We start from the raw sequence: 15,860 nt of genomic DNA on the forward strand, positions 1-15,860 counted from the left end.
GCTCAGCGGCAAAGCGCCTGCCTGGCAAGCGCAAGGTCGTGAGTTCGGTTCCCGGTACCGGAGAAAAACCAAAAAAAAAAAAAAAAAAAAGAAAACTAAATTTATATATATAGCTTCTATTTTTTTGCTATAAAATACTCTGCTAACAGTTTAATATAAACATTCTATCACAAGGCTGACAATTAGTCTCTCACTAATTACCAATTCTCACAATAAACACTGTTAAGAATGTGACCCACCTGCAGGCAGCTTCTTGTACTCTCTTGTTGCTATCCAGGATACGCTTTAGCAACTCTGTCATTAATGGCTTTAGGTAAGTGTCCGGTGGCTGGCTGACTACCCAGTGTGCATATCGACTAAGAGTCCAGCACGTTATGGAACGCACAAGAGCCTTTTTATCAGAGAGGCACTGAATAAGGTGAGGAATGAGCTCAGGCAGGTATGGAATCATACCCTGCATGCAACCTAGAACCAGCAAAAGTCATTCAAAAAGTGCTGAACTTAGTTAAAACAAAATCATTTTATTTGAATAAGGAAGTAATATATATTTAAGTAACATACACACACACACACACACACACACACACACACATATAATCAGTGTATTTTCACTGCTATATGACATCCTGTACCAAAATGATTTTACAAAATAACTGAAATTAGCACCAGCTACTCACAAATATCTTACAGTAGTGTTAGGACTACTTTTTACCTTTGCTACAAAAACAATGGCCTTAGAAATGCCTGCAAAATGTTTCAATTTCTTGTAGATAGGTTTGTTATGACACTCTGATGATGCACTATGATTCCTAAATCTACACAAGGCATAAAGCTATTTTTCCAGTAATGAAGGTGCTTCAGATATTAGTCCTTGGATTCTGTTCCCTCTAAGAAAAACATTTGTGAAATATCTGGCTGAGACTATAAATAAATCTATGACTGTTTAACAATTAAACTACTTTGAAGTAAAAAATGACTATAAGATACTGCTTGTACTCAGTCATCCCTTTAGGGTTAATAAGGACGCAGTAGTGTCTATCCCACACTGGTACTATGAGACAGCAACGCTGCATGGATTTCAAAAACTCTTGGCTTACAGAGTAACAACTGCTTAACACAGCCTAGTCTTATGAGCACCTATTGAGGACTTTGCAACTCACACTGGACTTACCTTCAGCAATTGCTCCTAAAACCAAGATGCCTGATTCCTTAACAACCCATTCATGATGGAAAAGTAATTCTTTCAAAAGGGGCAAAATATGTGGCAGTAGCTCATCACGATAAACATTTGCAAGAACGTCTAGGGCAGCAGCAGAACATTTTCCTAAGGAAATATTTAATTTTAAAATGTTACATTAACCTCAATTATCTTTTAATTGTGTATTTAAAAAGTATTGTATGTATAATGCTTTATAGCTATAAGGGGATATCTATTAAATAGGAGGGAGTCATGTGAAAAATTCCATTAGAAAGGATACATTTCTATAACAAAGAAATAACAAATTACATCATGAAGACATTCTGTTCTGTATACCTAGGATTAGGCAAACTAGAATTCTTTTGTCTACAGAGGATTTAGTGTTTTCGTAACATCACCACCACCATTAATCCTGGCAGTATACACACACTTAATAATTCTACTTTGTGGTATGTCATTTAGAATTAAGTATGTAATTACTTAGCTGGAGAACAGGCACATAAATTGGAACAAAAGTTACCAATAGCACATTAAGCAAAAGATATGCTAGAAAATATTCTCTATAGACAAAGATTAACTATGGGACTATAAGTCAACTCAAATTTCACTTACATAACAATCTAGCCAACAACAACAAAAATAAAAATATAAAGTACTAAATTTTTTCCAATGTGAACTAGGTATAGCAAATAGTTAATCAGAAATTATTAGTCAAAGGTACAATACTTTAAAAAGCTTCAACAATGGTCTGAGGTTAACACCTTACCCATCAACTAAATAGTATAGCAACAGAAGAAAATTTGTACTCACACAGAATGAGGTATATGATACACAGAAAAGCAGTAGCAAAGTACATAGAATCCAATTTTATTTCTTTAAAAAGACATAGATATGTTTTTTAATACAAAGGAAGGCTTCTGGAAGGATATAAAGATGTGTGGGATATGAAGAGGTATTTCCTTCCCCCATCATTGTACACTACTGTTTTTGAAGAGTTAGCCATATTATAGTCCCAGTCTAGTCTGCCCTCTCATCCTGACAGCTACGTACAACAAAATAATTTGTGACTGTAGTGAAGATCTTGAACTGTCCTACTGAAGGACACTACTAGCTCCACTAACTTTGGGCAAGATTCTTTTTGCCACTTCCTTACCTACTTAAGGTGCTAGAAGGATTAAATGTAAATGTAAGGATTAAATGTAAAGTGCATGGTCTAGTGTTAAGCATATTAGCCACTCTAAATAAAATGTCAGGCGTAACACTAAATAAGCAACAGAGTAAGAATTAACATTATCTAAAAACACAAAAACACACTCCAGGGTGATGTATGTCCCTAACCACTTTAACCATTATTAGAACATGCTGAGCTAACAAAAAGTGGGCATTCTTTACTGGAGGTGCTTTTGTTTCTTCAGGGACATCTGTTGTGTCCACCATTGGCATTTTGCGTAGAAGACAGGGACGCTGTTCAATATCCTATAATGTATAGGACAGGGACCATAAGAATAACATTATTTGGCCCAAAATGGCAACAGTGCTAAGGCTGGTAAATTCTGAACTACGCAGTAAACTTTTAACAGCCAATGAGCAAGCAGAAACAATGCAAAGAAGCACAGCTCCGCTCCAGTCAGAGTGCGGGTCAGGGCAGTGCCCCAGTCACGGTGCGGGTCAGGGCAGTGCCACAGGCAACGTGTGTTTTTTAATTTTTATGGGTTTTTTTTTTTTTTTTTTTTTTGTCTTTCTTATTCAGGGTCTCACTATGCAGTTCAGGGTGGCCTTGAGCTCACTTTGGAGCCCAGGCTGGTCTCGAACTTGCAATGATCCTCCCACCTCAGCCTCCCAAATTCTGGGATTACAGGCGTACGCCACCATGTCCGGCTGATGCATGTTTTTTAAAAAGGCATACTTTACAAGTTTTGAATACAGCAATTTCTACTATTTTAGAATTATCTAATAACTAGTCAATTCTCATGCAAATTAGCACACATAAAAACTTAGGTTAGGAAAACAGGAAGCATGGCTATGTTTGGATTTTATTCTATCAACACACAATCTCAGTCTCAGCAGGCCCTCAGTGAAAGGCAAACCAAAATCACAATGCTATCCCTTCACATTCACTACAATGGCTCTCATGGAAGAGATTTAGTAACAAGTATTAGAGGAGAAAAAACTCAAGACATTGCTGGTGACAAGGTAAAACAGCATAGCCATTTAAATTAATTCTGCAATCTTATTCCCAGGTATACATCCGAGAGAATGGGAAGTATGTGCCTACACAAAATTTTCTAGATGAAAATCACAAGAGCCTAAAAAGAGAAATAACACAAACACCCATCAATTGATGAGGGGAACAAAAACTCTGCTGTTATAAAGTACTACTGGGCATGGTGGCGCATGCCTGTAATCCCAGCACTTGGGAGGCTGAGGCAGGAGGATCACTGCGAGTTTGAGACTAACCTGGGCTGCAAAGCGAGCTGAAGGCCAGCTGGAACTGCATAGTGAGACCTTATCTCAAAAAGACCAAAAAAAAAAAAAAAAAAAAAGGTATTTATATATGTTAAAATATGGATGAACCACCAGGCATGGTGGGTCACACCTGTAATCCCAGCATGTGGGAGGCTGAGGCAGGAAGACTGTTGCAAGTTCAAGGGCTACAGAAGACCATGTCTCAAACAGAACAAAACAAAACAAAACACAACTAAAAAGGATGAACCCAGAAAACCCTAAGACTGTGAAAGAAGACACTCTTAAAAGACCATTCCATTTATATACAATTTTATATGAAATACCTAGAAAGTCAAATACATAAGACACAGAATACAGAGTTGTAGTTATCTTGGGTTGGGGGAAAATGGGGGTGGATTTCTTTTAGAGGGTAATAAAATATGTCCTAAAACTGACTGTACCAATGACTGGATAGCTCCAAGAGTATAATGAAACCTCCTAATGCCTACACTTCAACGGATGAGTTGTATGGTTTAATCCAGTGATTTTCCCTCTCTGACTTACTTAGATTCCAGTCCGATATTGTATCATCGTCATCAATTTCATCATCATCATCATCTTCCTCTTCAATTCCATCTTCATCATGCTGCTGAGCCACTGTCCTTGATCGATGAAAACGTGGCCTTATATCCTGTTCACTATCAGGAATTGTTTCATCCTCTTCAACATCACCCTGTTTTTTTTAAAGGAAATTTTTTAAACAATATATGTATAAGGAAGACAGAGCTTCCAAAGATGGTATTGTGCACACTTTGAAGCATACTTCCTGACTAAAAACTACTCCCTTGTGGAAGGAAGAAAATAGGATATAACACGTGTTAGGGTGTGAGGTCCTTTCAGGTGCATTATATTGTATTAGCTCATACAATCTTAAGTGTAGCTGAATCAGATTCAGATTAGCATATTTATGAAATGTAATTTCAAATAAACTCTAAATTCATTATGTTTGCTCTCTCCTTGCATTTTTATAGCCTTCTGTATGTAACAGGAAGCCTATTTACACAAAGCTGAATCTACAAAAATGTTCTACTGGTCAAATGTAAAGATTTACTAACATAAAAACCACATTCCCTATGCACCACAAAGGGTTCCTTACCTTAAGCAGGATAATATCTATATCTGAGTACTTCATTCCATTCACTAACACAGGAATCAACCTATAAAGAAATCAATTTGTGAAACGAAGTTTCAAAGACTTCCACAGAATTCAGTTTTAACAACCCTGTGTATACTAATAAAACTAATGAGACAGGGCTGGGGATATGGCTTAGCGGCACAAGTGCCTGCCTGGCAAGCCCGGGGTACTGAGTTTGAATCCCAGTACCCAAAAAAAAAGGCGTTACATTTCCTAGTCTCTCAAAAAAAAAAAACCTAATGAGACAACTACTAGAAACATTGTTGTAGAGCATATTCACAGCTATGTCTGCCCTTACTAAGGGAGACTAATAGGGAGGAAGCCGGGAGTTGTAAATTCTGAAACAAATAGTAGTTGAACATTGCAGTTAGCATTAAGAGAACAGGATTTATAACATATACAAACGTATTTCATAAGCTTTAGGCATTTTTCAGGAAAACCAGATCTATTTAGATCACTGACAGATAAATCATTAATGATCTTTGTGAACGAACTAGAGGAATGTTAAGGACAGATGTCAGACCGTAAGACAGTGAAGAATTAACAAGATGTGTTAGAAAAGTGAAGAGCAATGAGCTCATTTACCCTGTGACTTTTTTTTTAAGAGGAAAGGAAACTGCAGCAAGTTAAATGTCATTTGAAGAAGGGGCAACAGGGTAAAGTTGAAATAATGCCCATTTGATGGACTGAGGTTCCTGGGTAAGAAAAAACACTGTATTACTTATATCTCTGGTTAGGAAGAAGACAACTCACATAGTAACCTATCTGTAAATTTTGAGGCGTGACGACAGGGTTGGGGCCAAGGATTTAGCTCAGTGGCACAGCACCTGCCTGGCAATCGTGAGAACCTGAGTTCAAGTCCCAGCACACACACACACACACACACACACACACACACACACACACACACACACACACAGAAGATGAAAGGGCCATCCGTTTTCTCTATAAAACAGAAGTACTCAAAGAACTGTACAAGACCGACAGAAAGTTTGACACAGTTGCTCAGCTGGCAGATAAAAGCCAACCTGAAACAAGGAATGCCAGATGGTATAAAGCATCCATCTGAAATTGATGACCCCAGAATGTCTCCAGCCAGTAATTCCCCAGCAATGTAACTTTCCCCAGTAGTACCCAACAGCCTGGTTAAAGTAGCAAAAGAGGGAAAAAATCCAGACTAAAGGGGGCAGATGGAGGGTGGCAGTGGTGCAGGAGTTCTACCTGATAACAAAATATATTATTAAATGTCCAATCATCAAGAACAGTGTGATACTGGCTGAAAAAGACTATCTAACCTAGAAATAAATACGATTAAAATTTAATGTCCTTGTTACATCAGTGCTAAGAATTGAAAAGAGACTTCATTTACAATTTTAACCCCTAAGCAAACATGTGTTGCTCAAACCAAGCAAGTATCTTATTAAAAGGGCCAGGAAAAAGTTCCTTCATCATTTTTCTTTACCTCTCCGCATCACATGGATATTGATATTCTGCCAGTCTGCCAATGCATCATCTAAAAAGAGCACTGTTTTATATGTAAGAATGGCAGCCAGTGGGTGTGGTGGTACATGTGTATGATTCTTGCTACCTAGGACATGAGGTGGGAGGATCCCAAGCCCAAAGTCATCCTGGGCCACACAGCAAGTTTTTGTTTTCTCAAAAATAAAAACAAAATCAACATAGCACTATGAACAAAAATAACACCCCAAACAAACAAACGAGAATTTACTCATTATACAGTTCTGTTACGTATGAACCCTCTCAGCTGGGGACATAGAAAAACCTCCCCATATATCAAGGTAGACAAACCACCCTCAATAACGATTGCCTTGTACTGTTTAACATCTGTACTGACCAGCACAGCAGCCTGTTACCAAATACCTACTTGTTTAAAAATTGTTTGGATTATGTAATCCAAGTATGTAGTTACAGTCTCACATTATAAATATCTCTTAATGTTATAGGTTAGTCTTTCATTAAATCACTAGTTTAATTGCTTGTTTTTTTTTGGGGGGGGGGTTCCTGGTACTGGGAATCGAACTCATGACCTTGAGCTTCCCAGGCAGGCGCTGTGCCAGAGGTAAACCGCCCGCCCCCTACATCATTAGTTTAATAAAAATATTTATAGCCAGGTATCGTGGCGCACGCCTGTAATCCCAGCACTTGGGAGGCTGAGGCAGGAGGATCGTTGCGAGTTCGAGACCAGCCTGGGCTCCAAAGTGAGCTCAAGGCCACCCTAAACTGCATAGCAAGACCCTGTCTCCAAGAAAGACTAAATAGGGGCTGGGGATTTAGCTCAGCGGCAAAGCGCCTGCCTGGCAAGCACAAGGTCATGAGTTCGGTTCCCGGTACCGGAGAAAAATAAAAAAAAGACAGAAAAAAAAAAAGACTAAACAAATAAATAAATTTATGACTTTTTAGAATTATATGACCCTATGAAACGGTACCCTAAATTGCAGATGAGAGTAACACATGCATTTCCTACAAAGAAAGAAAAATCCATTTAGCACATCACCTTGCATTTTACCCCCAAATAAGTTCTAGACTGACTAAAAGAATATGTAGGTGATGTAATGAGAAAAGATGAAGGACTCAGTGGAATACATGCAAATGAGAATATCTAGATACCATAATAGTCTGGAAAAAAGTATAACCCTACAAATACTAAATCAGGTATACATTTCCTAGAATGTAATTTAGAACATTTATACAGAACTTTTAAAATGTCCATATACTTTAACTTCAGTAAAAATAACTCTCAGGAATTCCAGTGGAAAGAAAACATCATTTATGGACAAAAAGAATTACTTACGATAAAAAAGAAATAGCTGGATATGACGTGCACTCTTACAACTCCAGTTACTTGCGAGGCTGAGGAAAGGAGGATCACCAAATCTGAGGCTAGCCTGGGAGACTCTATCTCAAAATAAAGTAAGGGTTGGGGATGTAGCTAAGCGGTAGAGTGCTTGCCTAGCACACACGAAGCCCTGAGTTTAATCCCCAAGAACTCAAAACAAACAAAAATAAGTGAGACAACCTATACTGTATACTCAGCAAAAGAGTAAACATACACACAGTGTGCACAGATTGTCGAAAGTGATTAATATGTAGATAACTGTATGTGTGGTACATCCACCATGTTGGAATAGCATACAGACACCAAAGTTTTAAAGACTAATAACACAGAATCACCGTGAATCCCGTTAACTTGAATTGTTATTACAATAAAAAGTTGATATATTCATGTCTAGTTCAATCAAGGTGGGAAAAGTACATATATTCCAAATAAAGAATTCCTAGGAAGTAATCATAAATAAAAAGTAAATGGGAAAATTCTTATGTAATTACTTTCTCAGTTCTCCATTCTCTGCAAATAAATCTGAAAATCAGCAACAGAGTAATTTTGGGAAAAAATATAAATCACCAGAAGTGGTCCTCAAACTAGAACACTTTCAGTTCCATCAGTGATAATGAAAAGGTATTTTATAACACTCAAACTCCTTTTTTTTTCTTTTGGTGGTACAGGGACTTGAATCCAAGGCCTTCACACTAAGCTACATTCCCAGCCCCTTTTCACTGAGTCAGCTGCTCGCTGCATTACGTGGACCATCTCAGACATGGACACCTCTACCTCACCTTGCAGAACACCTGAAGCACATGCATGTGCCACGGTGCTCACCCCCAGACCCTGTTCTTTCCCATTTTGGGGGCAGTGCTGGGGACCCACCTCAGGGTCTTGTGCCTGTTACACACAACACTCCATTCCCAGCCCCACTCAAATTCCTTTCTGGATAAAACATTTTGAAACAGAAACAGACGTTTTTATGGCATACTTGAAAGAAATGCTAAAAACAAAAAACTGTTTCAAGCAGTAAGAACAAAATCAATAGCTGTGAGACAATAACCAGAAAACATTTTAGAAAAGACTATTTCAGCAGCATCAGAAAGATAATACACCTAGGAACACACTCTATGTGATATACGTAAGACTGAAAGACTGAAAGAAACTTTAAATTGCTATGGAAGAGCCCCCAAGAGACATGAACAAATAGAAAAACATTATGTTCTTAGAAAAAAAAAAAAAAAATTAGCAGGAACTATGTCACTTTACATTAAGACACTGTCCATGAATTTACTGAGTCAAATGAAAAAACAGGAATTAAAGCTAGATAATTTTCTTTTTCTGTGACAAGGTCTTGCTCGGTAGTTTAGGCTGGCCTTAAACTGTGTAGCCCAGGCTGTTCTCAAACGCGTAGTGATCCTCCTGTCTCAGCCTCCCAAGCGCCAGGAGTACAGGTGTGTACTAACATGCCTGGACTTAGACAAGATAAATTTGAAGTTTAATGAAGAATAAATAAAAGAGCTAGAAAAAAAAATAGGAAAAACACCCAAAAAACTAATAACAACATGGAAGAAAGCACACAACGCATAGCAACTTTTAATGAACATCACAGTATAATCAAGAATTTAAAGTCATAACTACAATTGAGGTTCTACGTTAACCTGATCCCACTAGCTTGAGCTACTGGTGGTTCAGAGCTGACTGGTGGCAAGACGTATAAATTATGGCCCTGTCATGAGTGTGTTAAGTGCATTATACATTATCAAATCTGATTCTTCTCCAAACACTCGGAATATATGGGATTTGGTAGAAAATATTTTATTTTCATAAAAAACCCAAAATTTCCTAACAAAATATTAGAGAATACTAATGGTTAACACACTATCATTATTTTTAAAGTAGTTAATCTGAACATAAGACAGAGACAAAAGATATTCTTACAGAGAAGAAACATAACAGCACAGAACTTTCTTTTCAACAAGAAACTAGTAGTACTGGGGCTGGGGATTTAGCTCAGCGGCACAGTGCCTGCCTGGCAAGCGTGGGGTACTGAGTTTGATTCCCGGTACTGGGAAAAAAAAAACACAACAAGAAACTAGTAGTATAAATGAAACAAATTACCATTGGGGAATTATCTGAACTTCTCCCTACTTCCTATTTTATCTACTGTACCTTCTATTTTATTCTTTATTTGTCTATATTACAGCGACACATGCTTACTCATGTTTATAGCACAACCTGTAATAGCTAGATCTTGGAAACAGCAAACATGTCCATCCACAAATGGAGAAGGAAAATGTGCATGCCTACACAATGGAGCACTACTCCGACATAAAGATAAACTTCGGGCATTTGTAGGTAAATGGCTACAACTTGAGAGCATGATGTGAAGTGACATACGTCAGACATGGCAACAAAATGCCATTATGGAGACTGCTCAAATTAAGATGAACTGTACAAAAATACAAATACACGGAGCAACTGTTAAGGACTTAAGTTTAACAAGAATGCGGTATGTACAGGCAGGACACTTACTTAGGAAGATGCCTCACAAGCACATCTTTGCATATTGGTTGCTCAGCCAAAGTGAGCCAAAATTCACAGGCTTCCAGAGCCACGTTTTCATCCTGGTCTTGGGTCCTCTGCAGCATGTACTGCAAACAGAACCCTTAATATTATTATTAATCAGTTTAAACCATACGATTAATATAAACTCAATCCTCTATCAGTATCGTGTTTTGGCACTGCATTTTACCATCATTTTCAATACAGGCTTTTGGGCTTAAAAAAAAAACTTCCCAGGTGACTCTAAAATGCAAGTAAATTTAGAATGTTGCCCAGTGAAACTGTCTGTCCACTACACGTACTGTTTACTTCTGTGAAGGCGTACTTCATGATCTCCCAGACTAAAATACTGCACACAACAAAATACGGCAGCACAGCTATTACTACCACGTCCTACTGTTACACTACTAAGTATTTCTGAATACTGTACAGAGCTAAAACATTATAAATCAGGTTTTTCAGCTGTGACCCAGGAAATGTCAAAATGCTTAAACTTTGATCAATTCCAATCTCCTTCCTTAAACTGTCAACCCATCTCACTTGATTTTTCACAGACTAGGCTTGTAAGAGAAAATATTTACATCATTATACCACTACAAATCCTTATCCCTACAACTGTTTCTCCCAATGTTTGAGAAGCTGCTGCACATCTTAAATTCCCTCTCCACAAAATGTGGAACTTTGTAAGTAAAGGGTGAGGGCTGGATAGCGTAAAGCATTTGCAAAACAATATAATACGCATATACAACCATGCTCAGCAATATGGTACAGTATGACTACAGTATTACTGAGCAGTGCCAAAACAATAATTTTATTGCAATAATATTTTATATATTCTCTTCCTCTAAATATGGTTTAACTGTGATCAATATACTTTCTAACACAATCAATGTAATTGCATACAGGCTGAAAGAAAACCCCTTAAAATCTAGATGGTTTGCTAAAACTATAATGGATCAATGTCTTTTCTACCCAGTAATCTCATCATTTCCCTAAATTAGAATTGGTCAGATGAATTTTATCCATGGATACAAAGCAAATTCTTAACATTAATTCAAAATTCAAAGACCCAAGAGTATTAATTTCCCAAAGCTGAATGATCATGCAGTGTAACGTGTTTTTCTTAAATACAATAATCTAAGTATTCCCTCGCTATCACAATTAAAATTTACCTGCTCCTTAGAGTTTTCTACTCCTTTAAACAGTTTCCTGCTATAATCTTAAATCTCATAAAGAAAAAAAATCATCAATTTAGGTTTTTAAGACAATTATAACCCCCTCCAATGTGTCATATAAATCAGAACTATAGTTTTACACTACATATTTTGTGCCTGATACTGTTCTTGGGGTTAAGGTAAAGAAGAACATTTAAATGGCTTGCGTTACCTCAACTATATTATGCATGTGAGGAAGCAGGCGATCCATTCGAACTTCAAGCAACATCACAAGTGCCCGGCACACGTTTTTCCGTACCTCTGGTTCTTCATCACCAGCCAAGGCAAAGAGATTCTATTGTACGAGAAACACATTTTTTCTAGTTTAAAAATTTCAAAACATTAGAAAGGTTTATACACAATCACAAGTAATTTACAACCCAGTGATATCTGAAGAAATCCTTTGATGATAAAATATAAAAAGACACTGAATTTGTCAGTACATGCCTATACTTCAGTTCCTGAGAAAACTGAGAAAACAGGATTGCAAGTCTGAGCTCAGACTAGGGTAGTTGGTGAAACAATGTCTCAAAATAATGGAAAGAGTAGGGATGCAGCTCAGTGCAAAGACCCTGGGTTCAATCCCCAGCACTGGGGGAAAAAAAAGGGACAGGGATATAGCTCAGTGGTGCAAATGTCTGCCTGGCAAGCTCAAGATCCTGAGTTTGATTCTGGGTACCCCCCCCCCAAAAAAATCTACCTTATATATCATAAGACAGCTAAATTTGGAATAATTACTAAAGACTGATTCTGATAAAGCTGAAATGCCATTCTTTCAGACAGTAAGTTACATTTTGAAATAATTTTTAGTTTGTAAGCATTTAAAACCTTAGGACATGGGAGCATTCATTCAGCTCACCCACCAGCAGTAGTAACACCATAAGCCTGAACTGCTGCTTCTTACCAAGTCAACTACTGACAAAATTATACCAGTAGTAAGTATAACTACAAATTCCTCTGTAAGTTAAAAAAGAATGTCTTAAAGGACAAAAGACCATTTTATTGCATTTTCACAATTCCAAGCTGTTACTATTTGATTTTATAGGTAAGGGAATGTAAGTTAGTAGTTTAATTATCTTGCTAGCTGCCAGTCAACAGAAGAGCTAAATTTGGCTTTCATGGAATCTTAAGTCCACACTCACTTTGGTACTGTATACTAACAAGCTTCTACGGCAAGAGTAGGTAATTTCTTGAGGTGGCAACAGGGGATGTAAAAACCAAAAACAGCACACACCTCATCTCACTCATAAAGCTTTACTTTATTTTACATGTACATACATGCAAGCACAATGAAAGCAAAAAATAAGTTTTAAAAAATAAGCTTTAAAAAAAATCAAGTCCAGTATATTCCAATACATTTTCAGGAGCTGAAATAAATATCTCTTTAAAAAAATTCTGAAACCTATTCTAAAAAAGACAAAGAAGTTTAAGGATTAAAAATGGCAGTGTGTGAAGTACTACTATAGGATTTTTTAAAACTTTGACTTCCATAAGTCTTTTTTCTCTGACATTATTAAAATTGTAGGTTTCTCTTTAACAAGATGCATTTTATATGACCAAAGGACAACACGTTTTTCAACAGGCATTGCTTTTGCTTCATTCACATCCCTCATACGCAGGTTTGCCAAACTACATGTTACAGCCATGTATTGGTAACCAATACATTTTTCCTCAATTTTCTGTTAGAGTTAGCAATCATGACATCAGCCCTTGGTGGTACACTGGTAATTAAAATAATGAGTCCATTTATTTACTTAGACCTACCATGTGCTAGCAACCCCAGCCCCCATTTACCTACTGCTCTTGCAGGATGGAGAACAGATAAAAATTTGTAGGGATTATCAAGTAGCAAAGAAGTATTAATATGGCATTTATCAATACAGACATTCCTTGCTTAATGACCAAGCTACCATCCTGTGGCTAAGTTGTTAAATGAACCAGTCTCTAAATATGGAATCATTTACAGGACATACATTACAATATTCAGAAGAAGGGGGGCTGGGGATATAGCTCAGCCACATAAGCGCTTGCTTAGCAAGCCTGAGGTCATGAGTTTGATTCCCGGTACCAAAAAAAAAAAAAAAAACAGAGAGAAAAAAAAATATTCAGAAGGAAATGGTCAAAGGAAACTCCAACTTAATAACTTTGCTTTTATCTGCAGAACTCTTACACGTAGCATTGTACTGTATAACATAAAACTACAGTGCTGTACAGTAAGTACAATCAGCAAAAATTACAGTACTGTATAAACAAGGCGTACTGTACAAAAAAAACCCCAAAACTATTGAGGCTCTATAAACAAGGTGTTCAGAAGTGTACAAAAAAAGGGTTGGAGAGGCGAGTCCTAAGTCTGAACAGTCATTAAATAGGTGGGTTGTTAAATGAGGAATGTCTGTAATGCAAAATACTTTAACATGTTGGGAAATGTTTTTGTCCCACTTGCTGAATATAGTCCCGAGGAACTTTTACTTCCAGAGAGAATTTATTGTATTTTCTTCTAAGACGCTAGTATGTCTGTCACTGTTTCCATTATTAAGGTGTGAAAGAATACTAAGATACTACTATAATGACAACAGAAACTACAATTCTAAGTATTAGAGCTAATATAAGGAGCTTACTTTGTGGCAGTCATTGTTTCAATTTACTTATAGCAGCCAGCTTTGTAATACTCCAAGAAGGTAGGTCAATTATTAGTCTCACTTTACAGATGACGTAATAGAAAATACCTGCTAAGTAAGGTGCCCCAAGTGACACAGCTACAAAACCGAGCTGGAATTCAAACCCATCAGTCTTAAGACCTCTAGTATGACTCAGTATACTATGTCACTTCCACTCCAAAGTAGACTCAAAACACCTCTTAGCAAAAAATATTCTGCATCCCTAGCATGAAACACAATGCCTGATTCATAACACTCAATAAAACATTTAAGACATATTTTGGTTTTAACTTGTAAATGGTTAGTGATCTTTATGCTAATACTCTAAAAGTCTATTGATAAAAACACTCGGGAAGAGCCAGGAGTAGTGGGGGGACTGAGGCAAAAGGATCACTTGACTTTAGAGAGTTAGAAACCAATATGGGCAACACAGTGACATCCCATTGCAAAAAAGCTCAGAAAGTGTTGGGTCAATGTAAGTGACTCTCGAAAAATGAAATAACAGAATCCCCCCTTCTTGTAATTTCCCAACAGTATTACCATTAGTCTGACCTCTAAAGGATTAAAAACAGGTGAAAAGAAATGGGAGTATTTAATAAAATTTCACTCAATGAAAATAAAAGTGGAAGTGTTTAAGGAATTGTAATAATCCTTTCAGCTGCTCTTATCAGACAATAGACGTTTGGAAAAGGGACGACACTGCTTAGGGCTCACAGCCAGCACCTATGCTCTTGCTGTCTCCTGCTTTTATCAAAACATCCAAAGTGTCATCACAGATGCCTGATGAGATGTAAGGGTCAATTTCTTTCTTGACACCTTTGACTTTATGCTGGGAACCAACAGAAATAACAGATACAGTCATGCATTGCTTAACTATGGGGCTAAGATCCGAGCAACGCATCCTCAGGCAATTTCAGCACTGGACAAACATCAGCGTGCATCTGCACAAACATAAGTAGTACACTCTCTTGCACACGGAGGAGCTCCAGGACCACCACTTCAGATGCCGTCTATGGCTTCAGTCTGCTGTAGCAGATGTAGTCTGCTGCAGCTCATCACCAGGCATATAGCTGTACTGTCTTTTTGGTCTTCAGATTCTTTACTGATTTAATTTTACCCAATCTCACCTATTTTTCATGTTTCAAATACTGTACAAGAGCTGGGAGATGCAATGTAAACTTGAATGTATCACACACACACATTATATATAATATATGTATCTCAAACCTAGAGGTACTCTACTTTTAAGTGCATGCCTGGCCATTTTTGTTTTAGGACAGGGTCTCATTAAGTTTCTTTGGCTGGACTTGAACTTGTGATACTTCTGCCTCTCAATCCCTCCTCTGGTGCTGAGTTTACAAGTGTGCACTGCAGCACTCAGCTGAACAGTATACTGAGAACAATTTAAAAGCAATCAAGGTATTAAACATACATAATACTCCACAGTCAGTGTTAAATCGTAAGTAGAAAATTAGTAACAGAAAAAACTGCTCCAAAAACAGAGGTTGGTGACAAATCTTACCTCAATAAAAGAATCGATGTGCATCATCAGGGCTTGAGTCCTGCTGATGATAAACTGATTGACACATGCCACAGCATGAGACCTGGGACCAAAATTTAAAATGAACCTGTTTATCATTAATAGAAACCTATGAATAATATATTAAGTGAAAACATGTAAGTTGCAGAGCAATATTAGTATTTCTAAGCAGGTGAGAAAATGTCTGAAAGGATATATGCAAAT

The 15,860-nt window shown here is 37.3% G+C and overlaps 1 protein-coding gene across 5 annotated transcripts in view; it reads right to left on the bottom strand.

Annotated features, from left to right (window-relative positions):
• The window catches only part of Tnpo1 (transportin 1), an 82,830-nt gene that overhangs the window by 22,716 nt on the left and 44,254 nt on the right, over positions 1–15,860 (bottom strand). For all 5 annotated transcript variants that reach the window (XM_005386080.2, XM_005386079.2, XM_013514849.1 and 2 more), the window contains exons 7-13: positions 15,639–15,720; positions 11,632–11,754; positions 10,216–10,334; positions 4,800–4,860; positions 4,208–4,376; positions 1,172–1,324; positions 240–465 (exon numbers count right to left, since the gene is read on the bottom strand). In XM_005386080.2, coding sequence (XP_005386137.1) covers positions 240–465; positions 1,172–1,324; positions 4,208–4,376; positions 4,800–4,860; positions 10,216–10,334; positions 11,632–11,754; positions 15,639–15,720 — 933 coding nt within the window. The remainder of the gene's footprint in view (positions 1–239; positions 466–1,171; positions 1,325–4,207; positions 4,377–4,799; positions 4,861–10,215; positions 10,335–11,631; positions 11,755–15,638; positions 15,721–15,860) is intronic.

The sequence above is a fragment of the Chinchilla lanigera genome, unplaced genomic scaffold (assembly GCF_000276665.1).
Source record: "Chinchilla lanigera isolate Chin_1 unplaced genomic scaffold, ChiLan1.0 scaffold00024, whole genome shotgun sequence".
Taxonomy (NCBI): domain Eukaryota; kingdom Metazoa; phylum Chordata; class Mammalia; order Rodentia; family Chinchillidae; genus Chinchilla; species Chinchilla lanigera.